Here is a 27,502-nt window from a genome sequence, read left to right as displayed (position 1 = left end):
AGTCCTGCATCATATTTTTGCCTTCTTTCCCCGGCTTTACTTAAATCTCTTCACACGCTCTCTGCACACTCTGGCGGCAAGCCAGGGTTCATCCGAGAAGAGCCTCACAGCCGAGTCGGTCCCGGTACCACTGCAATTTGTCGTAACTCGTGATGAAGACAGAAGAGGTTAGACATTGTAGGAATGGAAATGAGAACCGATGAGAGGTGAGAAGAGCGAGCGGAGCGAGAGGGTTAGTCAGATGGAGTGCGGGGCATCCAGCTGTGGTGTTGTGCCTTGCTAGAGAATCCGCCTTCAGGCTCTCATTGCACCTGCGTAGCCACAGCTGCACAGACACAGTGTAACACTCTTTGGGAAAAAAAAAAAGAGGAGGAAACAAAATAACTTCCAAAACACTTTTTAATTAAAAATTTCCAAAACTTTTTAATTTTCATATGAAAACTGTCTGTTATTCCAAGTGCATCAGTGTGTTTACAAAACTAAATCAACCCAACAGTGTTCATCGTCTTTCTCCTGATTTACCACCGCTCCCGCTTTCATTTTGTTTAGTGCAGGTTTAATTAACCATGATCCTTAATTCTGGTTACACCACTCTACCACAAAAAGCTGTCATTGTGTATTCTCTGATCACACCATTTTCACCAATCAAACATCAGAATATTCCAATAAGAGCACATTTACCAAACGCTGCTTCTGGGTGCGAGCATTTTTTTAGTGGAGCGTTTGAAAATCCTGGTCATCACGATGCATGCACACCACAGCTAGCTGTTCTCCTCTCATTAATGCAGATTGAAGAGCGGACCCCTCAGTTTCGCTGGGTGCAAAACACTTCACAAAGTGTTTGAAATTTCATATTTATTTTGTTTTCCAAGAGCTGCCACAAACATTTGCAACAGATTCACATTTTTTTTTAGCTCTAAAAAGGTCCTCTATGTACCTTTCATTGTGGGAAAGTAGCATCATTTGAAAGCACACTCACAGCTGAAGTGTTTGTTTTTTTTATATGATAAGTACTTCAGTAGAAGACAAAGGTTCTTCTTTTTGATTCCTAAAGACAAGAAGTTCCTTCAAGTTTGAATCAAATCTCTTGGACCTAAGTATATGACCTGGATAACAGCAAACATGTACAGAAACACTGTTTACACCACACCTTTTTGAAGCTAATTTGGCTAATTTTGTGTCGCTAACACTGTGTATCCTTGCAGAAGTTCTGTTTAATACTGTTCCAAACAAATATCAGACTGATGATTTCCACAGTTTTCTAATGTCACAGAAGAGTAAAAAGTGGTAGACAGTTAACATGTTTGCCCAGTGACTGAATGATGGCTGAATGTCTTTGCTGTTTGAGATCGATTCGAAGTACTTCCAGTACTACTTGCTCACTGCAACTACTTGCATTTAGTTAGTTACAGATTGCAATGTGACTCCACAGGTGACCTCCAAATGTGAGGAAACCTGTCTCCCACCAATCATAGACTGACTGCACTCACTCTCAGAGAGATTGGCAAATAATTAATAACAGGGTGCAAACATATTGCAATCAATCTGCATCAGTTTCCACCAATGGGCCCAAACTCTTTGTAACTGGTTGCCAGCTGGCTGTATTCCGGTTACATAGTTAAATCACCGTAGCAACAACTACTTTGTGGAGGAATTTCTGTTTCAAACCTACGAGGTTCTGCTTGTGCTGAACGTAAGAAGTTAATGTGAATTTCTGTAATCTGGCTTTCTGTGTTTGAAGACAGCAATGTATTTACAATGATATATCCTGATATATTCGATTTTTGCATTTATTTGCCAACTTGACCCCATTCACTCGCAAACTGTGAAACTGGCTGTCTCCTTTTTATTTGCCGTTTTATCAGTCTTGATGCACCAATGTTGTTTTGAAGATGGCAGCTGATCGCAAGTGGTTATGATGTCGCCTCCGCTGTGTATTACATTTTACATATAAATTATATTTATAATGTATTTATAGTTGGGAATAAGTTTCCTCAAATGTTTCCACGATGTTCCACGATGTCTTTATTTACTTTTCTGCCTCCTCTCTGTCTACCTGTGTGCACTCATCTACTGAAAGAAGCAGAGAGAAACAGCCAGGATGTGATGTACACCTGCAGTTCTTTATCCAGGCACATGTATGTTGTCATGCAAGTTTTCCAGTCATGAAAAGAATAGTCGCAGGAGGTCCTTCTTGTTGACCTTGCCCATCTGATTCCTCGGCATCTCCTCTACCACCACCAGGCCTGTAGGTATGTTGTAGGGTGCCATGTGCTCCCTGCAATAAACACCACAGTTAATATGGATGTGCATGCACACAAATACGCAACAACAACAAAAAGAAAAAAGAAAAAAGAGCAAACAACTGCAAAACAAAGGCTAGCCCTGTGGCGGAGTAGTCGAGATAAGGAAACGTCCTTCATACACTCTGCTGTTCTTCTCCCTTAATATCCCCAATTCGCCTTCCAGACACAGACAATCCCCCTTCGTACAAAAACAATATAATCACTGCAAGATGAAATAAAAAAATAAAAATAAACAAATAATAAAAAGGGAAAACAGAAGGCTGTGATAATTAAAAGTGTTTTATTTTTTTCCGTTTTGAGTGCCTGGTTGTTACGTCAAGTCTTGAAGCCCGGAGCTTTTTTTATTATCTTCTAACCCAGTTTGTTTGTTTGTTTGTGTGGACGCACGGGTGCTTTGGTGTGCAATCCAGTTGTGCGTGTGTGCGAGCATAATGACTGATACGACGGCCATCAAACACTCCTTTCAGCAGATGTCCGCGTGTTTCTGACTGAGTGAGTGAAGTGTGGTCATACACGCATACGTACACGTCTCTGTAACGGGGGCTTGCTTGCTCGTGTCACCGATTTCTCCAGGGCAACGTGTTCCTGTGTGTCTGCGTGCACGGGTGCGCGCGCATAAGCCTGAGTGTTCGAGGCGGTGTGAGGCAGTGAGGGTGAGACAGAGATTCAGACTGACAGCTGAAGCCAGGGCACTGAAGAGTGAGCATCCATCTACTTGTTTATGTCTCATTTTATCTCTTTCTCTCTCTCCCCTACACCCAGGCCTCAGCAGAGGGCTGTGTGCTGGCACTGTCTGTCTTCTGGGAGGACCCCTGGCTGCAAACACTGTGTGTGTGTGTGTGTGTGTGTGTGTGTGTCTGTGTGTGTTAACCTGAGTCACAGGCAGTAGTTGTAATCTACCATACTGGACCAGCAGGCGATAGCAGTGGGATCTAACATCCATACACCATATGGAGCTCACAGCAGTACACACACACACACACACACACACACACACACACACACACACACACACACCGCTCTAAAAGAATTCAGTGATGTAAATAAATGACACTGGTGGGTTGTAGAAAGTGTGGAGGACAAAAACAGATGGTGGGAAAGTGAAGAAAAGGGTGTAAAAGAGAGTGAGAGCAGATTTTTTATGAAAACAGACTGGAGGAGATAAAAAAAAAAAGACTTTGTGTCACTGCAATGTGGAGGGTGAATGTCACCAGTAACTGTCTCTAGCAGACAAAATAAACTCAGCTGACATTTAGGAAGCGAGGTGAAAAAAACAAACTGTTAGGTAGCAGGACAAAGTCCTCTGTAATAATCATTTGTTCGCTTCCGCCACATCTTCTTCTTTTTCATCTCCCTCATTAGTCCATCTCTGGCCTCTCTTTCTCTCACATCCTTTGCTATTGATCTGGGGACTTGAAGGCCAGTCACTGGGGATGTGTGTGCTGAACTGCTCAGAGACCTACACAGTCTGAATTAGGTGCCTCCATTTGGTCCACTAAACTACATATAATTGAACTAGTAGTTTAGCTTTCAGTTCTAAGGTCTAACATATCAAGACATAATGAAAAAAAAATCTGGGCCTTTTCAGGTCCTGAAATTAGGCAATCACAATGTCAGATGAAGAACAAAACATGACATATTACACCATGTCATTATTTATTTAGCAAAAATAAAGTGCACCTCATGATTCAGTAGCTTTCAGAACTACCTTTAGCAGCAATAACTTGAAGCAATGGTTTTCTGTATGACTTTATCAACCTCTCACATTATTGTGGGAGAACTCTGGCCCACTCGTCTTTACAATGCTGCTTCAGTTTATTGAGGTCAGTGAGCGTTCATTCATGCACAGCTCTCTTAAGTTCCCACCCCAGTATTTAAACCAGGGCGAAGTATGGACGTTGGACCATTGCAATGCTTTCTTTTATCTTTTCAGTCACTCTGTTGCAGATTTGCTGCTGAGCCCGGATCCCTGTCCTGTTGCATGACTCAGGATGGGCCAAGCTGTCAGACAGATGGCCTCACATTTGACTCTAGCATACTTTCATGGTTGACTCAGTGCCATACTTGTTGAGTCTGCTCCTAATTGTACTGTCATGAACGTTAACATTTAACATGCTAACCGTTCTTCTTTTTTTTAAAAGGAGGTCCCTTGTAGTTTAGTAGCAATTCAAGCAGTTCAATTCTTTTCTCTATTTAAATGAAGGATTTTTTAACTTTTATTTTAACATTGCTGTTCTACTGTAATTGGACCTCCTTTTACAAGCCCCACCCACTGTTTATTCATCTTCTGCAAAGGCACGGTGATTAATTCGTTAGCACTGCTTGTGCTCACACAGTGACAAAGTCATCATGCATAAAACATCCCGAATCTCAAATCACCATGGCCACACAAATGCATAACACTGACTACCTCTGCTGAGAAGGCCCGATTAGGAGGATTTTGTTGCTACAATGTTACTTTTTGTTTTATATTTTATATATTTTCATTTGAACTATTTCTTCAAAGCAGCTTTATAAAACCAGATTTCTTCATTGGGTAGTTTTATTTTAGATCAATTACTTCTAGTATGAAGTAATAGGTTAATTGCAAAGCTATGCCTTCAAAGTAGTTTCCCCAGCACTGAGCAGAACTGACAAAGAGCTGTGAAGACTGTCCTTTTAAATCAGCTTTAGAAGACTTAACAAAAACACGGTCCTGTAATAATAATGGGATACGATGGTCTTTTTGGAGTTTGTTTTTGTGGATTCAGGATGATGGATTAGTTGTAAGTTATTCAGGTCACAATCTCCACTGGTGGTATGAGCTTGGAGTCCCTCTGGGCTGCAAAGCACTTTTAAAGGTGGCAGGTGGTCCAGTGGCTAGTGGTGTTACATCTCTGTTTTTTCAAAAGCAACACTTTGCTTAAAAAAAAAAATCAAAGCTTTGCTGTTTAAAGTCCAACACCAGTTGAAACACCAGTTTAAAGCAATAAATCCATGTTTTTTCTCATATGACTGGGGTTCTCTCTGTAATACTGCAGTGTCTTTGTGTTACAATATAAACATTGTAAGACTGAACTGCTACTGTGAACTGGATCTCGATATATGTATAAAAACAGAATAGAATTATTTTGCTCTATTAGACACCAAAACACATTTCCCAGTAATTTATAATGCTGTAAGAAAAAAAATCACCCTGAATAGACCAGTCTTGACAAGTGTTAAAGTAAACTGCACAATTAGAATATTCACAATACAAAGTCCATGTTTTAATAAAGTCTGCCTCTACTTGGACGTGTTTATCTGGTGAACAGAGTGCATTACTGCAAAAGCAGAGCCACCTTACACTTTTCTGACAGTTCACATATTTGCCTGAAAGAAAATACAGCATGCATTTTCACGCAGTGTGGATGTTAATATCAGCATAGCCTTAGACAGTGAAGAATAGTACAGGTTTATGCAAAAATGTGGAAAATATAGCTATATGTAGCCTGTCAACAGCAATGTATTAGCTGGATATCAAAATAAAAGCAGGTAAACACACAATGACTTTCACCCTGTGACAGCTGGGATAGGCTCCAGTCCCCCCCCATGACCTGAATTGGATAAGTGGATAAGTGGGTAAGAGAGTGGATGGATTTTATGCACATAATGCTTACTTTTGTCTGCCTTACATTTTTGCCTTCCTGACTCAAGCTCAAAGGTGTCAGTATCTCCTCACCGGATCTTGCTCACTTGCTAGGTGAATGTGTAAACCACTACACCGGTTGGTATGTGCATAATAAGAGACATAATTCATTAGAAAGCTCCAAAAAAGTGTACAAAGCAAAAGTTATTCAGCTGAAAGTCACAGTACCTTGCCCAGGTCTTCAATTCTGGCAAAGTCATACTTTTGCCCCTCTTCAGCTGCACTACAGCAGTGACTTTTTGACCCCAGGTGGCATCTGGGGCTCCAATCACAGCAACATCTACAATATTAAATATGACAAAAAAAAAAAAAAAATCAGACAAACTCCTTTTTGTCTTGCGCTACAGCAAAAGGACACCAAACTCATTTTTGATGAGTTATTTTCAGCACATAGGTGCTGGATATTAACAGTGATCAAATGGTTGAGGTGCTGATTCAGGGCTTTAATTACATGTGTTTTACAGTGGTGACATTACTTCATTCCACTTACCCGTGATGTCTGGATGAGCCAGAAGGTGACGCTCCACATCGAGCGCGCTGATCTTGTAGCCACCACTCTTGATGATGTCGACACTGGTGCGACCCATGATCCAATATACGCCGTCTTTATACACAGCGGTGTCTCCTAGAATACAGACAGGACCATACAAGGAGGACAATGTGGTGTAAGCGAAACACAGGGAAAAATACAGTCATAATTTTCTGGAACACCATTTCTATAAGAAGAAGTTATTAAGCCCAATTACAATATATATAACTAAAAACAAGGCTGATAATGAACTCAATTAAAAAATTAAGTAATATTTTTTATAGCTAAGAATAGGGAATGTAGGGTATGTAAACTTGTATCTGTGGGTAAGTGAGCGTGTGTGTTTGAGACACAGAAAGTCAGATAACAGTGGATGGATGAGTGTTTAAGTTGCCCCATCCTCCAGACATACATCCTCCACAGACCCACGCACACTCATACATAAGTTTCTGGGGGACAGGTGTGGGGGAAGGCGAGTACAGTATGTGGGATGAGGGGCGCAGCTGCGCTCGTGTATGACGAGCTGGGGAAATGGGTCAGTATGGATCAGTGGGGAGAGATTAGGGAGAGAAAAATGGACGGAGGAGGGAAGGAGAAGAAGCCTGAAAATAAGGACCAGGAATATGTTCTTTAGCAGAATTACAGTGGGGCTGTCCACAGCTGATACAGAGAGTGGACGTAAGTGTCTGAGACACTGTGATGAAGTGACGTCTAGCGGTTAATTTGGATGAATAGGTTAAAAGGTCAGCAAAGGTCAGGGACAGTTCAAATATGCAAAGTGAACCTTTAAGTCTTAAAGCCAGCTGTGATGTTAGAAAATCCGACTCTTTTTCACACATTTATTATGACAACTTTTCACATCTTCCAGTTTTCATCGTGCTCAGCTGGGTTTTTTCTCTATCCAGGAAGTTGCTAGGTGGAGTTGGGAAGCTGGTTTGCATGAACCAGCAAGATCTGGGCTGAGCAGAGAGCAAAGTGCATAAAGGACTGCCATCTGGGTTATTTCTCTCTCTTTCTTCTTGGGCTCCTGGCCTCTTTTCCTCGTGTGTCTTTGGTTTGCTCTTCCAAACCAAAGACACAAAGACCCATCTATACATCTCATAATTTCAAAACTGTCCCTGTGAAGTTTCTAAGCAAACAGAAACTCGGGGAATTTTATACTTTCTGCCAAGAAACAGTCCTCTCAGTAAATGCTCTGTAAAAATGCCACACTCTTGATTTTATTCTTATTTTTTCTATTAGCATATTCATTAGTGAGCTTTAGAGATGCTTATAAACAGATTTAGCACTTTGTCCTGAGGATGTCATGAGCTCAGATTTTCACTACATGATTATTATGACCAAAAGAATTCTCAATAAGGACATTATTGTGATGGCCATAGAAATCTTTAATTTACTTTTTATGTGTTTAGCGTCCTAGTGACACAAAGCTGGGAACACCTTGGAAACTACCAGGGTTGGTATGGAAAAAACTGTAGTTTCTGTCTGGCTGGCAAGTGGCTGCTGGCAGCTGTTGTGAAACCAATTGCTAAAGCCTCAGTCACACAGGGCTTGGTCAGTGAACCCTCCAACATCCACAGGTTGTTAGGGAAGAATCTAAAGGTACATTTGATCACAAAGAGGTAATACAGCCATGCCTTGAAAACCTGTATGTGATTGCTTTTTTGTGTTACTTTTCTGTGCATACTATACTACGATATACCCGCTACACATGTGTCCTTCAGGTGTACTCTGCACCCGAGACTTAGGAAAAACACGACTTGGACACCAGTTGTTCAGTCTCCACAGCATCTGTGTACACATCTTGCAAGTTAGTATAAACCTATCCTTAAGATGCCACACAAATTATATATGATGTTACTGCACATGATATCACACCTTTCCTTTTGTTCCCTGTTAAAGTAACTGGTTGCTGGCTGTAGCTTCATATTGATTAAAATGGTGTCAGCAGTTTAACTCACAGTAAAAAAGTATATACGTTTATTCCCCAAAATGCTGAACAATTCTGAGGGACATAGTTGCACTTGTAAGCTTTACACAGCGCCCCTCAGCATTGCAAAAAACCTGAGTGTTGCTCAGTTAAGAACATTTAAGGTAAAGCTGTGCGTGTTTGCAGACTGTAGCTGAAAAATATGGAGTCAATAAAAGAAAACAACTGCACCTGCCTCACCTGGAATCAACACGAAGCATTGTAGGAGAGGGATTACATTTTGATGGTGGTCTGTTTTTACTGTCATCTTCCACCTGTCCTCTATTCCATCACTTAGTCTGTACTGCTAACCCCATATCCCTCCATCCGTCTTACCTATACGTCCATGTTTTCAGCTTCTCCGGCTCCAGTGCCACACAAACACAAACAAACTATGTTTTCTTACGTTTTCAATTCTATTTTTATGCTTCATTTTTTTTCTAACTACCTCTCAAACATCTCTCATCACATCTTCTGTTTCCTTCTCTCCACCTCTCTTCCTGTCTCCTCTTTCCCCCTCTTGCCTCTCCACCTCAGCATCAATAGAGGGCCCATCTGTTCCCATACATCATGCACTTCATTTCAGTTTATTAGCTGGGATAAATCATAAATATTTCATTATACATCACGGGCGGCTGTCGCCTGCACACCGACAATTTATCACCGCTGCCCTCTCTGCCGGCTTGCCACGGCGGCTATAAGCTTTCCAGTCTATTAAACAAGATTGATACAGTGTGTAAATTTAGATATTGGGAATTTCTTCACAGACCACTGCTCCGCACTGATAGGCCAGGGTAACAGGAGGGAGGAAAGGGAGGATGGAGGGAGAGGGGGAGAAAGTAGAGAGGCGAGCAGAGGAGCTGGTTTGGTGTTAACACCACTATCAGGGTAGTTACAGTTTCCCCTCTTTAAGATGAGGGGCAAAAGAAGAAGAAAAAAAAAAGCTGAAATAATTTGGTTTCAGCCATGTAGCTCTCTCATCTTATGCAAACAGATATGGAGAAATGAGCAGTTTACATGCACACTGATAAACTGTTTGAGTGTCCTGCGTGGGCGTGTGTGTGTGTGCAAATTGAAACAGATAAAAAATACAATAAAATCAGTACATCTAGTTGTAGCGTCAAGGAAGAGAAGCTGCATTACAAAAGGGTTTGAAAAGGAACACTCAGACAACATAGTTGAATTGAGTTTGAAGTACTTATACAGGACTCTTTGACCTTGTCTCTTTCAGGAGAATGAAGTAACGAGGGATAGAACAACATGTTTGGAGAGACGCACAAGTGGGAATAGCGATTGGAGAACACAGACTGATAAAAGAGGAAAGAAGGGCGGGAGCGGGATTGTTGGGAACTGTGTTACTAGGACGTACATTTACACACACAAATATACACACACGCGTACTGTATGTACTCACACACGCACACAATCACTACTTCAGGCATCAGAGACTCTTCGCCATTATGTGTTATGGCGTCTGAGGCAGATATGGCCGAATGGCTTTCTTAATTAAAACGATAAGAAGCCTAATTGCACTGGGCTTTCATCTCATTCTGAGGCATTAAAGAAAGTGAAGGCACACAGTGTGAAAAAAAGAAATAAAAATAGATCAAGAATTTAACTGAGGATGGAGGGTCAGAGGAAACTTCCACAGTGTCTTTCAGAAAACCAGGAAAATGACATTAGAGGGTTTTGCAGAAGCAGAATGAAAAAACATCAAATTATTTCAAACCAATAACAAGAAAAACAGCATCGTGAGGAGAGGTGAGCTACGAGCAGCAGCAATATTTCCAACTATTTGCCAAGATTACAGTAAGGCAGAAATTGCCTTTGGAAGGTGACTCATTTATTTAAAAAAAAAAAAAAAAAGAATCACTTTCATTCTTGCTGTGATATTTTTGCACAATAAAAATAAGATTTTGTCGGTGATATCCTTGACATATGCAGGAAAACCAAACATATTATACTGAACAAACTGTAGGAAAAAAAGTGGAGAAATGAAGGGGATCAAACATTTGTAAAGTTAACTAAAAGAAGCTGGTGTATGTTTTTCATGGTATGATACAGTTGACAGAGCTGATATACACTGTATGGACAGGCTGGGGTTGGTTGGGGCCCCTTAGTTCAGTCACATAGGCCTGCAGACTGGTCTGCAACCTCCAGTTGCTAGGGAAAAAATGTGTATTCTGAGATTGGCTGGCAAGTGTTTCCTGGAGATTGCTCGCTGTTCCCAGGTGATCGGCTGCATCAAAAACAGAGAAAGTTTTTGTCTTCAGAGTAAAAGGCCTCACTACTACAACCAACACATGCCAACAGCTGCAACTTTCACTTTGAAGGCAAGCATTCTCACACTTTTCAGACTTTCATTACCACTATGTGGTAGTGAAACTGAGACCAGTTGGTATCTTCCATGCAAACTACAGGTGATCATGTGCTACCGAACAAAGCAGTTTCAAAGCAGTTTCACTAATAAACCGCAGTAACCAGGGATTCACTGACATCTGTTTAGACCTTTATGAATGATCTCACAGAGCTGCCAGTAACCGCTGGCTGCCACTTACAAACCTGTTAGGGAATTCACATTTTTCTGTTGTGGTCGCTAACAGGTCTTACCTGAGGCCTTACCACGATATTTTAAACAATTCTGTGTATCCAACTTCATGAGAACAGTTTACCCTTCTCTGTCTCACTGTTGGAGAGTTCCTAAAAAGTTGGAAGTTGGAATTTCTGAGTTCTCAGTCAGAACTGGAATCTGGAATTCCCCCTCCACTCGGATTTCCCACCTGGAAAGTCGGAGAAGCCCCAGCAACCCCGAGTTAACAATCCAAGATGGCGGCACTGAGCAGTCATAAAACTATAAAACTGTTCATCTGCACTGCCACCGTTGTGTATTTATGACTGCCTAAATAAGCAATAAACAGCGCACTGACCAGCCTCCACCCATGAATGTGCTGCAGCAGTTTTTAAATTAAAAGTATAAAACAGAAACAAGTATTATGATCCTATTTTTATATAGGATTTTATAATCCTACTTTTACTTCCTTTTTCTGGAACATGCTAAATTGGGAGTGATGTCACTCCCGAGTTTCGACATCTGAAGTCCGAGGTATTTGGAACACGGTATGTGCCCCAGTGCACAAAGCAAAATCCTTAAAGGCATGGTTGGATAAGTGTGGGGGTGTAGATGAACTTTACTGCCCCACACAGACGCTTGTGCAACTCCACTGAACATCTTTGGAAGGAACTAGAATGGAGAATGAAAGCCAGGCCCTCGTGTCCAAAACTATACAAATCTAAGTTATTATTATTTTTGTTACTATTGACCTCATAAATGCTCTTCTGGATGAAAGGTTACAAAATCCAACAGGATGGTGTCCCAGAATTGAGAAGCTGTTACAGATCCAAAACGAGGAGGGGGGTCACATCCAAATTTGCCTATGAATTTAGATTGGGATGTCATAAAAGCTCCTGTAGGTGGATAAATATTTTTTTTGTATGTTGTTATAGTTCAAGAAAGACAAAGCAGTAAATTAAGGGCACATTCACAAGGACGTGTAGTTATGTTTCACTAAAACTTAACGCAGTTTACTCAGCCCGGAGCTTAAATTTAGTCCAGGAAGGACAGGAAAGGCCTTCCTGCACAGGGCTATTGTCTCAACCCATCAAACAAACTGTTTGCCTCTCTTGCCGACTACCCACTCAACAAACACTCAGTGATGACAGGGAAGCAGAACAGGGGCTCCATACTCATCTTCCTTACACCAGGAAATGTGACAAGATTCAACAGTCTCTTCTATCTTTAAAACTTTTCCTAAATTATTAATCCCCCTCATTGATGCTGCCTGTGCCTTAAAAATGATGCACTTACGCCCATTTTTTCCACACAACAATCCAGAATGACACAAAGACACACAGACAAAGTCTAGACGTGTTACTTTTCTAAGACAAAAAACGTGCGAAAGAAAAGGTCAGAGTATGACATATGACAAAGGCCAACACTGCAGAAACAGTTCAGTCTGCCGCCACTAGCATCACTGCTAGAGGTGCCGGGGAATGAAAGAATGAAAGAGAGAGACAACTAAAATTTCACAGAAACTGTTTCTGTAGAGGTGACAGAAGTCATCTCTTAGCTTGCCAGCACCTTCTAGCACCATAAGAGATTTCTGCTGCTACGGGAACAGACAGAAATAAGTGTTTGTAATTCAGTGTGGTTTGAGTGTGACCTTGATCTAAGTACCATGCACTTGTGTTTGTGTGCACGCCCCACTCAACCCTGGAGATGTGGCTGGCATTTCACTTCCTGTAAAGTGTACACTCTCAGTGATAAAATGAAAATGTGTTCACATTCACATTTGAGCCCATTCTGGCTTGTAGTTTATGCTTTAAAAAAGGTTAAAAAAAAAACAAACCCCAACACAACGTGAGTTGGGAAGGGTATGGAATAAATAAATAAATCTTATAGACATTCACACTCTCAAACAGCCTGAGCTTCTGGCTGATAGGGACTTACTTGTAAACATAATACTGACTTCAACATTAAAAACTTTAGTCATGTTAAATATGAACATCCAAGTCATAAATGGATGGACACGGTCAGCGACTATACTCAAGCACACTGTGGCATTTAAATGACGCTCAAATTCTGAGCCTATCATCTGAATGTCAAAGCAGACAGACTCATCAGAAAAAGGAAAATCTTTTCCAGTCTTCTGTTGTCCAATTATTTGTTCGTCTGTGCAAATTGTACTCTTAGTTTCCTTAGGTTCCTGTAGTTTGCTGTAGCCTATCTGCTTTAAGGTTCAGAGGTGCTCTTCTTCATACCTTGAAAACAACAACTCGTCACTTGAGTTACTGTTTCGTTCCAATCAGCTTTAAGTCTTGGCAGTGATTCCAGCTTCACGCAAAATATAGACGTTGGGATAGTTAATGCTGTAAGTGATATGAACCCAGATTCAAGTCTGATGTTTAAGGTGATAAGAATACTTAAATTTCACCTCGATGTCCTCATGGCTGCAGATTCCACATGCTGTAAAGGTGACGTCTTTAGCTGCCCTCTCTTTGACCTTCTATCGTCACTATTTACAGCCACCAATAGCCACTAGACAGGCTGCTCTGTAGGTGTTACACCTAATTAATTTTAATTAAGTGCCCTCAATCTACAGCATAGTCCCGTCCTCTGTATATCAATTCTGAATACACCAGTGTAGGTGGATGCAAACTTTAAAAAACAAAAACAAAAAACAGATATAAAATTTCAAAAAAGACTCCAAAACTCAAACGTGTTTTTCCTTCTGATTTTTTTTTTGTAGCGCTGTTATTTGACAGACATAGAGTGTTTATACATGAGCATCGCTGAAGTGCTGAACATGAGCCTGATGAGGAGACGCTTCTCCTCTGTGGGAAGGTACAAGTGGAGTCAGGGTCTTTCAACCCATTCAGCACAACCTAAACTCTCACACTGCGGGTCAAAACTGAGCGCCCTCCATCACCGTGGAGAGGAGAGCCTTATCTGCACAAGATGAGACAGGTCTAAATGTGTCATGCCTCTTCAGAGAGTGACTGTAAACACTTAGCATATATGAATATTAATGTTCCACATTAAAGCCCCGATGCCTAGATGGAAGTCTTAATGAGGATAAATAACAGACAGCCAAGCACCAAAATCTCAGCTCTGACATTATTTATCATCCTTAACTTTTGTCACAGCTCCTTTTTTAGTAATTAATATCATACAAGAAAGCACTTTGCACTTGGATGAGTGATCTAATTTGTTTAATATAATGCAATTAAAAGAGCTTGAATTGCTTTATGTTAATGTTACTGATTATATTCCTGGCTGGACTGCCTTTCTCAAAGCAGATAACAGGCTGAAGTTGAGGATTGATGTCTGTCTCAGATCTGCCGCGTTCATCAAGGAAATTTAACCGCTGTTTACAAGCATCCACACTCCACCGAGTCACACAAATCTAGTCTCATTCAAGACACAGTTTTCCCTTTGCCACTTTGGATTCATACCAACTCTTGCCTCTTTGCCTTTCCCCAGAACAGACAGGTGAGCGAGGTAAGAAAAAGAATCAAGAGGGAACTTTTAAAATATTTTATGCATCTTCAGCTTACCAAAAACCCCAGAAAAAAACCCATCCTGTACATATGGTGTTTATTTACCTGCAACTAGTATTAATAAAACAATGGCCAACATGCGTCGACGTCTCAGCTGTAAAGTTGCCCGGATGGCTGTTTGATCAAAGTGTTGTGGGGAGCGGGGTGTTGGATGAATCCCGTAGGGAGCACTGACATTGGAGTTAGGAGGACACAATGTAACTTGGGGTGAAATATGACATTGGGAACACAGAGAGGGATGGAGGCAGGAAAGAGGAGAGAACAGCTGGAAGCAAAAGGCCAATGCACAAATGACTAGTGAAGGCTCTGCAGGATATGAGCCACACTCCTGTTTGTCTGTCTGCTGAGAATTTCCCCTGCAGATCTAAAGCTCACCTTTAAAGCTGAGGTTACATCTCTCTTGGTTGCACACAAGCACACGCAAACACACACGCACACCCATACTCAATCAAATGTGTCCTAACACTCATGTCTGGTGAAATGAGATTCTGAAAAACGAAGCCCTGCATCATAATACAAATATGGTAGATGCCAAAAACAAAAAAAAAACCCAACCAAGTCCAAATTCATATTTTAACCACATTTGCAGCTTTTAAAAGAGCCATTTACCTCACATTAAAACTAAGATTCCCATTTGTTTCAAGCAATTTCCCATTAATGTTGCCGAATGAAAGACCAGACTTCATGAAAGGATTGAGAGGCAGTAACACAACAGGACCATCATGAAAGACAGCCTCTCTCAAAAAACCCCTGATGTTTCTGCAGTTACTCTTCAGCTGCTAATTTGAGGTGGAAAATCTTTGCTGCAAAAAGTGGAACCTGCTGATGGCAGACTTGGAAAATCTCCAAGTAATCCAATCTTGTGAACAAAAACAGCTTTGATAAACTGAATGTTTCAGCTCCCCAAAAATCACAGTGAAATAAACAAAAACCTGCTGGACTGAATGATCAGCTCGTTGTATGGTGGGTCAAAGTCACTAAAACATATCAATAACAGAATAGACCCATTTATTCATTCAACCATTCATCTCTTCATCCCTGTCTTTAAGAAGCCAGCTGAGAGATACAATCTTTGCAGCGTGTCCTGGGACTGCCCCGGGATTTCTTCCCAGTAGGATATGCCTGAAATACCTCACCTACAAGGCATCCTAGTCAGATACCTGAGACACCTTAATTGGCTCCTTTCCTTTTGTGGAGGCTCTACACTGAGTCCCTCCCGCATGACAGAGCTCCCGACCCAATCTATAAGGGAGAGCCCAGACACCTTTTAGATTAAATTCCTTTCCACCGTTTGTATCTGCGGTCTTATTCTTTTGGTCACTACCCAGAGCTCGTATCCAGATCACTGCAACAGGCTGGTACATCATCCATGTTACTACGACGCCACACCAATCTGTCTGTAAAATTCTTGCTTCATGGAGGTCTCACTTGTCAACAAGACCCTATGACGCTCTTCCACTGGGGCATCAACTCATTCCCAACCCCGAGTGGGCATGCCACACTTTTCCAGTGTGTCAGCCAAAACAGCCCCACAGCATCCGGAGCCTGAAGAAACCTAAATCTCATCCAGCCCAGGGGCTCAGTCGACATTTTTTTTTAATTTAATGTTTTTGTTTTACTATTTGGGTTATATATGGCAGCTGACTAGCTTGCGTGTTTGTTTTCTGTCACAATGTTTAAAACGATTCATACAAAAATCTGTTTTTGTATCTCTGAAAAGCTGCTGGGAGCTCATGAAAGTTGCCCTAATAAACACCTTTCACACAGTTATGTAATTAAATAATTTAACCTCTCTGGGGCTAATAGTCAGATTCCAAGCTCAGTTTTATCCCAACTGCTCTCTGCAGCACAGCCAAACTTCTTATTAGTGAAATAAAAAATTCAAAAACAGCTAATGCTTAAGCTTCTCTTTCTTCCCATGAGTTCTGACTAATTTATGCATTCATAAATTACTCTTGGAGGAGTTCTGGGTTTTGTTTGTTGGCATCAACTAACAACTAACGAGCAAATCTGAAGCAACACTTTCAGTCTCTCTTCTCACTGCTTCCATTGCCTTGCTGTATCTATATGTGTACAATAAATGGAACAACAAATGCTCTTACAGGCTTACTGGGTCAAGATGAGCTTTCTTTTTAGCTCTGGACAGCAGACAGACTGTATTGTAGAGCACAAAAGGAGGGCTAAAAAAAAAAAGTGAGAAGGGATCAATGTGCTCAGAGATGTTTGTGAAGATGAGTGGAAAGAGAGAACGCTTAGGTGACAGCTTCCCTATCGAGCTGTCAATCACACTACACAGCACCTGTTAACTCTGGAGAAGACACCTTTGGCCAGCCGAGAACCTATTGATCTAAACTCCCACGCGTTCTCTGCTTCTCAGATTTCACATTTCTTTTCCCATCTCTCTTTGCTTTGTCAGTCTCCCCTGTTAGCATTGTTTTTGCAAAGTTCAAACTGAATTTTTTTAAAGACATTTTCTCCTCTTGCACAAAGCAATTGTGGCTAATCTAAAATATGCATTTTTTTCATTATGAATATCGAGGGCTGGTGTGCGTATTTTTCCTAACAGTCTTCCTAATGAGATACATTTAATCTAAAAATAATGAACCCAACAAAACACTGTACATTAACTCTGTTGCCTTTCGACCTACACGATGTCTAATGCAAAGTTATTATCATTTTCTATTTTCTTATTCATTTTTATTACATTTTCAGTTCAGGTTCAGTTAGCTGAGTGGATTTTCTTTTTTGTTTGAAAAAGATTTAATTTTTTATAAGTTTTTATTAGTTTAGGCATGAAGACTTTCACACACCGGACGTGTAAAATTAGCGTGCACATTTCATTTGCAAGAAAATTTCACAGGACGAATTAAAACATCTGGTTTTCTGTTCCTTTTTTGTCTGCAGCAGATTACTCAGATCGCATCTTCTAAAATTTACATTTTGCAATCCACTTTAAAAGTTTATACATCCATGTTTTTACAGCCCAACTCCATAAAGAAAATCTTGGTAAGAAATTTCGGTTAGCAGCCACCTTTTCCCCCAACCAGGCAGTTAAATCCCAGAGCATATAGAAAAAGTGAGATACAGAAATCTCCATGTGAAGGCCGCAAGAGATCAGCCCACTGTTAGCAAGTGAAAGATGGAGCGTGAGATTGAAACTGTGAAAGAAAAAAGTTGCTGTGAGAAACGTGGAGCAGGTGTGAGAGTAAAAAAGGAGACAGCGTGAGAAATGAGTTAAGAAGCTGGGAAGGAAGATGAAGTGCACAAGGTCTTCATCAAATTTTTGGACTTTGTCTTTTCCGCCTTCTCCCTGCCTGCATGTGTATGACCTCAAACCTGCTCAGTAAACCCAAATCTTGGACTTGGATATAGTTTTACTTACTAAAAATTCATGTTTCAAAGTTTTCCATTATTGATATTTCAAATGTTCCAAAAGAAAACAAAAAAACACAAGATAGAGTAACACTACTATAAGTTTATGTTTTTAATATCACTTTGGTGTGCTAAATAAATTCCTCAGTACTAAAGAGACGAACAGAAAAGAAGCAAAAGCGTGAGTGGGAATAATTACCGACCTGATCTAACATTCACAATCATTTCGATGTAAACAGACAAAATGTTACTGTCCAACATTTTAAATGCACACCTCTTAATGACTGATGAGGGGATTCATATCGATTCAATAAATATTCACCTAAGTCGAGCAGGCACCAGGATAAAATGGTAAGCCTGTTTTAATCTAAAGCTCATAATAAACCTACCAGTATTTAATTCCCACTAATAAACATAAATCTATAATGTTTAATGGACTTGTTTTAATATAGCAGATTTCAAACAGCTCTGGAACCACAAAATGCTTCAAAGGCATTTGTGATGCATGTAGGAGTGCTGCCAAAGACCCGTAAACACACTGATTGGTAAAAATCAGGATTTTTTTTTTTAAATGTACTCGAGCTTATACTCGAGTTCAGTAAAAAAAAACAAAGAAAACAAAACAAAACAAAGTGAATGTCCGACACAGTTGCTCCTGTTTGAATCATCGATTCACCGGAGAATTGAAGAAAATCTGAATTTGAAATTTGAAGGAAAAAAAGCTGCATGTGTGTGTGTGTTGAAACTGGCATCAGCGAACACAGGCAGGGCAGGTAAGGTGTTTGATAGCTTCCAACAGAGTAGTCCACAGTGTGTGTGTGGCTTGAGGGACTGGTCTGTGGGGAGCTGATTGCACAGGCTCTCATTATGTGGCCAGTGGCTGTAATGGAGTGTGACAGCAACGTGCTGTGCTCTGGATCTCTGTCCTTCCAGCCTGCAAAGCCAATTAAACACACTCTGCCTTGCTCTCCCACTGCCGCGCCCTGCTTCGTTCTCCATCACTCACTCCTTCCTTGCTGTTCCCCACCCCCGCCTCCTCATCTCCCACTACGCCACCATCGGCAGCTCCCAATCGCTACCTTCTTGGTCCCCGGATTCGGCTTTGTAGCTGACTCTTTCTAACCCCCTCCAACACATCTCCAAGCTCAATACTTCAAGCTCCTTCCCAACTCTTTTGCTTTTTCCTCTTATTTCCTGTGGTCTACATGACAATTCAAAGCTCTGATTGCTTCTGCCCTTCTTCCTGCACTCCTCAGCCCCCCCCTCAAAACTAACCAAATGCCTGTCTCTCCCGCTGTTAAAGCATGGGTCTGTTTGGGGGGGGGGGCACTAGGGGAGAAGTGCTGGGCTAGAGAGAGGAACATCCTCTGTGCTACCACACATATAAACTACACACACACACGCAGAGAGCAATAGTTGGTTCTTCAGGACCTGGAGCAGTCACAACCACTTAGGAGGAAAAATGCCCTGCAGCACCAAAAACACACATAGTCCATTTATCACTCCCTCATAGTTCCCCAAAATGTGTACACACACACACACACACACACACACACACACACACACACACACACACACACACACACACACACACACACACACACACACACACACACACACACACACACACACACACACACACACACTTTCTGAATGTGTGACTATGTGTGTGCTTCCAGCATTGGACTCCTGGTTTTTAAGTGTTTAAAATCATGTCATCGTGTCCCGAAAGTACAGTGTGCAACACTGATGAAAAAATCTTACGACATCTTTCATCTCCTGTGAATCCCTCTGACAGTACAAACCATAAATGGTAGTGAAATGCACTGGCTATGCATGCATACTGCTGAGGAAGATGAGGGTTTGGTACCTGTCTTGAACCAGCCATCATCAGTGAAAGACTCTCTGGTCTCCTGAGGTTTGTTAAAGTACTCTTTAAAAACAGATGGCCCTCGAACCAGAAGCTCCCCCTCTTTCCCCTCCAGACCTGCTCGTACCTGATGCATATACATGGAAAGAAAGGAAGAAATCAGTATAGATACATCGCTTAGTGCTGTTAAAATTAGACAGAATGGTGCTTAAATGGGCATCTAGCTGATTGCTGGGTGATGATTAGTAAAGAAGACTAAGATTACAAACAATATAATTAATATACCTCGCAAGCAGAAGACAAAACTCAAAAGAATTTGAATATTCAGTGGGTTTGTGTTATGTTGCAAAAAGCTCACTGCCATTTCTAAAGAGCAAATTTCCCTCAATCCATGCATAAGTACATAAGATTCAAATACAGTTACATGAAAAATAAAGTTGTTCACAGGAATCTGTACATGTCATGATTCAGTAGCTTGTAGAACCACCTTTAGCAGCAATAAGTCGAATTGTTTTCTGTATGACTTCATCAGCCTCTCACATCTTTGTGGAGATTTTTGGCCCACTCTTCTTTACAACATAGTTTCAGTTCACTGAAGTTTGCAGACATTCATTCATCCACAGCTCTCTTAAGGTCCCACCACAGCATTTAAATCAAGATGAATTTTTGACAACTGAAACACTTTATTTTCTTTTTCATTCATTCTGCTGTAGATTTGTCGCTGTGGTTGGGATATTTGAACCGATGCATGACACATTTTAGGTCAGGTTATGGCTATTGGACCGATAGGCTCACATTTGACTCTAGAATACTTCGGTACACAGAGCAGTTGATAGTACTCAATGACTGCAAGGTGCTCAGGGCCTGTGGCTGCAAAACAAACCCAAATCATCACCGTGCTTAACAGCTGGTATGAGATGTTTGTGCTGATATGCTGTGTTTGTTTTATACACTATCATTAAAAATCTCCACTGGTATTGTTTATCCAAAGGACATTTTTCCAGAAGTCTTATGATTTGCTTGGATGTAACATAAGCTGTGCTGCCATGTTCTTTTTAAAGAAAAGTGGCTTTCTCCTGGCAATCCTTCCAAGCAAACAACACTTGTTCAGTCTTTTCCTAATATTACTGACATGAACTTTAACATTTAACATGCTAAATGAGGCCTGCAAAGTCTGAGATGTACTCTTAGATTTTTCTTTATCTGTCATACAGTCTGACCTTGGGGTGTCACACTTGTTGGTCATCAGTTATTCACGTGCATTTCATTAGCAACAGGAACAGGGTTGCATTGAGTCTGATGCTAAACCTTTGTTTTCACATGACTTTACCTGATAAAACCTATATATATATTGAACTTATGGATTACCTGAGTCTCTTTGTGAGTGCCTTCTACAATGGTTGTATTAATTGTGTTATTCATAACTATACGAACTTCCACACCAGGCAGCGGCAACCCAACAGCTCCTGTCAAACACAAAGAAAGCCCATGAACACAGAGAGAAGAGAACACACGTTGTTGAAGCAGAATGGGATGATTTTTGGCCTTTACAGAAGTGGAACACATATTCTGGCAATAATCAGTGAAAAGGCCATCAAAAGCATTTAGTGAGAGATTTTTAACATAAGAGTCATCTTCTCCAAGACAGCGTTAGCCTCCATCTGCAGGCCATAACTGGTCACTGGCTTGCTGAGCTTGTAAAACACTAAACTGAAAGCCATTCGTCTCAGTCACCACAAACCAGCTTACACGGACAGTAATGGGGATTTCTGGGCAATGCCTGATGCAGCCGTTTTCACAAACGTCAAGTAAATTTCAAGTAATAGAACTGTTTTTAGGTGTTTGTTTGCACTTTAAACCTGTTTCTGAAGCCTCCAAAAAAAAAGAAACAAAGAGAAAAAACAAGGACTCAAGGGTACAGCAGGATTCAGTCCTTCAGTCTAATTTACTGCTGAGCGCTTGACATGTTTTATTAATAAAGCACAGCAGCATGAAATGTTATAACTGAGCTGACAAGTATTAAAATACAGTAAGAAGTCTGTGTTAAAATATCCAGTGTTCATAACTGTGAGGTGCAGTAAAGTTTAAGAGAAAACTATGTTACTAAAAAAAGGATTCCCACATTTCCTGACATCACCTGCTGTCTCCATATACTGTATGTGTGTGTGCAAGTGACACCTGACGAGTCAAATAATTAAAGCACAAAAAAATTCTCATTGGTCTTCTCTGTGCATTAATATTTGCACCTATATTTTATTTTATAGCCTGGTTTAGCTGGTATTTAGTGTTATATAAATAAATTAAATAACCTGAATATTTTATGTCATTTTGCAGACAAACATTTGCCCAATAAAAAGACCGTCAGGTTTTGAAGGATTCTTTCAATTCAAACTGTATGAACTTTGGCTTGGAAAAAGTCACACCAACCCACACTTTGTAATCCGTCCCCCACCAAAGGCAATTATAACACTGAAAAAGTACACCATTTGAACCTATTAAGTGTAATCACATTATTGCAGCGGTATCTAATAATAGCATCTAAATTTAAATTTAATTCCTTATCTCAAGATCCGTTTTGTCCTTGAAAATGTCTTCAAGTGAAGTAACTCTGTACTTCTTACACAGGTAGAATGAGAATCCTACTACATCTTATTTATCATCATTTCATCCATTTTTCTAACTACTTATCCGATTTATGGTCATGGGTGAATAGTGTATTAAAATAAAAGTTTTCACATGCTAGCACGATTACCCTTAATTCACTAAAACTGAAAATGATTGATAAAAAAGGCTGGGGTGTGAGAGCTTTTGTTTTGGCTTTTTAAGGTGAGGAAAAGCTAAGAACAACTGCCGTATCTACACTTTCTCTGTGAAAATACAGGAAAAAAAAGCCTGAAAAGTGGGACAAAAAAGAATCAAAGAGATGAAAGGGGCAGCAGCGTGAGATAATAATAAGATGGAAAAAAAAATGAGGATGAACTAATCTCATATGTTTACATCTCAGGAAGGGCAATATGACCTAGAAAGACACTCAGCTTTGTTAATACGGAAAGCTCCAAAAGTGTAAGCACCACAGCGAAATCAGGATAGTTACATGGCCTAAATACAGGAGAGAATTATTAATGAAACCGCTGTCAATAAGGTGTATTAAGAGCTGAAATGTCATCTGTTTAGCTGCTGTGGGGCGGGGGGGTGAGAAAGAGAAGAAGGTGAGAGTGAAAGAGAGATACCACTCCACTGCTCTTCTGAGAGTGTTTCCTGTGGTTGCTATTGATCCATTTTAACCTACTTAAAAGGCAAGATAGGAACACGCCGACTCAAACAGGCGCAGCCTCGTGCCTACATGTGCTCACACCGTCATACGCATACACACACACACACACACACATACAGGCAGACGTACACACAGACTTACACAAATGCTGAGAGGAAACATCAATAGAAACACAGACCTCTTGAAGCCATTCTTAATAATCACCTGAGAGGAGTCGAACGCAGCCTGCTCGGTTCATGCCAAACATTCAGTGAGCAACAAACAAAACAATACACTGACAAAACAGGCAGGCAGAGGATTACCAAATCCACTTGCAAGCTAATTAGCTCTACCTGTAAGAGGAAGTGTTGTCTGGGGAACAGGAAAGGAAGAAGAAGGTGGAAGAGAAAGAGAGGGAAAGAGAGAGAGAGAGAGAGAGAGAGAGAGGAAGAGGGGATGACAGGAGAAGATAGCAGCCGCCACTACTCTGACCTCATTTTCAGACCTTGCTTTTGTTTTTGCGTGTGTGAGGGAGGTGTAGTTGGGATCATGGGGTTTTACCTGACATCACGCCAGAGACAACTACCTTTGATTAAAGCACAACACGTGAAGTTGAAGTACTCACTCAAACTGATGAGGGAGGGTCGAGCAACATCAGAGGTTTTTGGATTATACGTGAAGAAGAACAACATTTTTGAGAGCATTTTCAAAGTGTACTATGAACCAGGAACACTGGCTCAATTAAGCAAGGTTTGCTTTTTAAATTATTATTATTTTATGTCGTTCTGTTAAACCACACTGCCTTTCTATGTTTCCAGGATACAGATTTCTAACATATATATGTGTATACTTTTAACATAGAGTGGCAGAAATCAGTGATTGCAAGTTTGTTGATTGATAATCATACGTTACCAAATTATAAACAGCAATGTCAACTCAATGTAGAGCTTAATTACTACACACAGGGAAAAAAGATAATTACCCTCTTTCCTACAAATCTGAGACATTCATTTTAGAAGAGAACAACATCCACAGTCACAAAGGCAACCTTCAGCCATCAGAGGGGTTGACTGCCAACCAATCAAACATTCCTCATCAGTGAAACTGTGACTGACAGACACACTGATGGCAGTATGCTTGGGCTAGTTATGCTGTACAGTATCTCAGTATTTGGCACCAAAAGATAAATGCACCAAATGACAAACTGATCGAGGTTTGGCCTGATTTAAAAAGAGAGCAGAAAATGTTGCCATTGGTTTGTCATTAAGGGGTTTCAAGCCTGAGACAAATGCTGATAATCAGATGCCAAACCGATCTTTAAGAGGTTATCTGTATGGCTTCATTTCCTGCCATTGCTTCAGCAGCTGGTTTGCAACCTGACCACATTTTGCTTGGAAGAGCACAAAGACCTGCATTTTATTATCAAGTTAGTATTTTGACACCTGAGGTTTCACAACTTTATCATTATGCAAAGGGATAAAGGAGTTTGAAAAAACAACTCACCATACGCAGCTGGCGCCCAAACTATACATGTGTCCGGTACTGACTTTGACATTCTAGACAATTTTTTAGAAGATAATTCAGAATACACATTTTTGGATGAAGCTGAAAATGGTGTAATGCAAGTTTATCTAGCTGAGTGGCTCCAACCATTGTTTACAAAACTCTGCAACAGTGACACGTGGCAGATAAGAAGATAGTGGTACAAAGTTAAGCAACGCGCAGCAAGTTGCTGACCTTTTGTGAAATACTTTGCCGGAAAGTTAACTAATGACCCCATGACTTCCCTTTTTAAGATAAGTAACACACATACACATGTAAAAAATATTCTTTCTTTACTCATATGTATGTAAGGTGTGAGTGTACAAGTGCATCCACTTAGTTCAACCTGGGACGCGTGGGCCCTTGAGAGGGTTGGACAGCGCCATGCCGATCTCAGTCATGCCGTAGCGTTCGAGGAGTGTGTGCCCGGTAATCTCCTCCCAGCGCTGCAGAGTGGGAAGCGGGAGAGCAGCCGAGCCTGAAACCATCAGCCTGGGGAGAAAGGGACGGGCATGAGGGACGCACTCCAGGTGCCAAAAAACACATTTGCAGTTTATATTTTGCCTGGAAAACCTGTGTGAAACATGTAAATGTCTAATTGTTTGCTAATTAGAAACATCAATTTTTGTGCATCTTCTTACACATCTCCAAGGACCTGATTTGTGAGAGTCAGTAAGCATAGGGTTGTGCCTTACAGTATTCTATAAACTGCAGACTGTTTATGAAAAATATACAGAGTGCAGCATGGGAGAGATGATTGGCAGCACAAAGGAAGCAAAATAAAAACACAGACGCTGCACACACTTGTAAAAAAAACTGTGGCAGTGAAAATTATTAAGAAGCAAAACGTGTACTGGAAATGTGGTATGACATTAATACACCATCCACAAAGGTCAAAAGATTATCAAGTAGCAATAAAACATAATAGTGTAATAATAACGCATGCCATGAGTACATACGCACAGAAAGGTGACAAATGAAATACAAATGAAAAGAACTACAAGTGTCTCAGACTTTGGGCCAAAATATACTTAACAAGCTTAATTCTTCTTAGGACTGACTTTGCTTTAGGTTTGAACACTTCAACACTTCTGGTGAGGTGCGCAGTCTGACACGTCAACCACACCTTCATGTGGTTTTCAGCTCGGTTAAAGTTGTAAAACTTTTGTGGCGTAAAAGGAGCAAAGATGGCAAGAGAGGTGAGTTGGACAAGTACATGTTGTTGCTCCAAAAGCAGCCGAAATTGTTAACTGTGGTTTGATGCACAGATTTGGTTTAGACACCTTTACGGTCAACAGCTGGAGCTGCATCAGTCATTGTTACACAGAACTTGCTGAGGTATTTTAAGTCCTGTAAAACTTCAATTTGTCTCATAAATGAACTTTATTTTCCAATTTTGCTTTTTTGTCTTCTTTGAATGTGAACCGAAAACACTGCCAGGATACGGTGATGGTCAACGGGCCCAATAGCTAATCACTAATGTATCTGTCAGTTAGCTGAGCTACTAACATACAGATGTTTTACTCAGGAGCCCAGAGACTGGCTTATAGCCAAACTCAAACGTTTGTGCTGTCATATCCTGCTCTGACAGGTAAAGTCAAGGCTTCAAGTTGAAGGAGCTTTCACCAAAAATACTCCATCAAAGTCATCTGGACACGGCTGTCTGCACATACATAAATACTAACAGGAATGATGAAGAGCCCAAAATGAACGAACTCCATAGCAACATTAAATTTCCTCTTTAAATTGCCTAAAGCATCCAACTACTGGGTGATTAAAAAAGGTGATAATCTCCCAACTGATGCCAAAATGCATTAATATTAACTTTAATTAAGCTCTATATATCCCTGTGAAAAGGACATTTAGGAAACACTGCATAACAACCCTGCATTAAACCATTCAGTGCTACATTATATTTGCTCTGTTCTTAACCATTTTGCCACCAATCAATATGTACTCATACGTACATGGAAGTATTCACAAATACAGCTGCTTGTGAGTAAAATCTTGTGGCACAGATTCCACAAGCAGTACCTTATTCTCTCTTTGCAGACTGCTTTGACAAAGTCCTTCACATGAGGCTGTGTGAAGTGCTGATCATAGTACTGGATCAGCTTAGAGTAAATAGTTGGCACGGCCATGAACACATTAACCATGGGAGCCTTGGAGCTCAACAGCATCTCCCACACCTGTGGGGGGAGTGAGAGAGAGAGAGAGAGAGAGAGAGAGAGAGAGAGAGAGAGAGAGATAAGCACAACACATAACTGAAGAAGGAAGGAGGAGGAGAGATAAGGAAAATAAAAGCAGTATATCTAACGGTGGGGCATTGCAGACTAAATTATTAAATCCAGATTCATTCCATTAGTTTTAGAGGGAAAAAAGTGACATTTTTTTAATTTATTTGATGTAAATGGCAGAGTAAAGTCCAGACAGCAGCCTCATATTAAACCTGTCAACATAACGCAGAAAAAAAGACAAGCAAAAAATGCCCAGTTTTGTAAAGGTCAGAAGGAAGAAAATAGCCGGCTGCCCCGGACTAGAGCGGTATTGCCGGCCAGTTAAAAGACCTTGTGTGCAGCTACTTTTGACAAATGTGCTTTTCGACTGCCACAAAAGGAGCCGCTCTCATCCTCAGCTGCGTCAGACGTGCCGCCTTCAACACAGGCGGGCACTAATGGACGCAAACATGTGTCGCCAACTACATGCACATCTAAACATACTGTATGAAAATCACATAAACTCACTTGTTCAAGGACAAAGTCATTTTACACACCCAGCCCCGCCCACTCAACCTCATTCCTCACACACGCTCACACATAGAGTCTGGGTACATTGCAGTAGACGGCAGAAGGATGGCACGACAGCATGAATTAAATG

General features: G+C 40.8%; 1 protein-coding gene across 3 annotated transcripts in view; it reads right to left on the bottom strand.

Annotated features, from left to right (window-relative positions):
• Positions 1-396: 396 nt before the first annotated feature.
• Positions 397-27,502, bottom strand: part of acsf3 (acyl-CoA synthetase family member 3) — a 37,977-nt gene continuing 10,871 nt past the window's right edge. For all 3 annotated transcript variants that reach the window (XM_039609751.1, XM_031744866.2, XM_039609754.1), the window contains 7 exons: positions 26,660-26,814; positions 24,972-25,117; positions 21,199-21,296; positions 19,831-19,957; positions 6,464-6,598; positions 6,142-6,253; positions 397-2,278 (listed from right to left, as the gene is read on the bottom strand). In XM_039609751.1, the coding sequence (XP_039465685.1) occupies positions 2,164-2,278; positions 6,142-6,253; positions 6,464-6,598; positions 19,831-19,957; positions 21,199-21,296; positions 24,972-25,117; positions 26,660-26,814 (888 nt within the window). In that variant the 3' untranslated portion in view covers positions 397-2,163. The remainder of the gene's footprint in view (positions 2,279-6,141; positions 6,254-6,463; positions 6,599-19,830; positions 19,958-21,198; positions 21,297-24,971; positions 25,118-26,659; positions 26,815-27,502) is intronic.

This window comes from Oreochromis aureus, linkage group 1 (assembly GCF_013358895.1).
Source record: "Oreochromis aureus strain Israel breed Guangdong linkage group 1, ZZ_aureus, whole genome shotgun sequence".
Lineage (NCBI taxonomy): Eukaryota > Metazoa > Chordata > Actinopteri > Cichliformes > Cichlidae > Oreochromis > Oreochromis aureus.
This window is presented reverse-complemented; position numbering and strand designations above follow the sequence as displayed.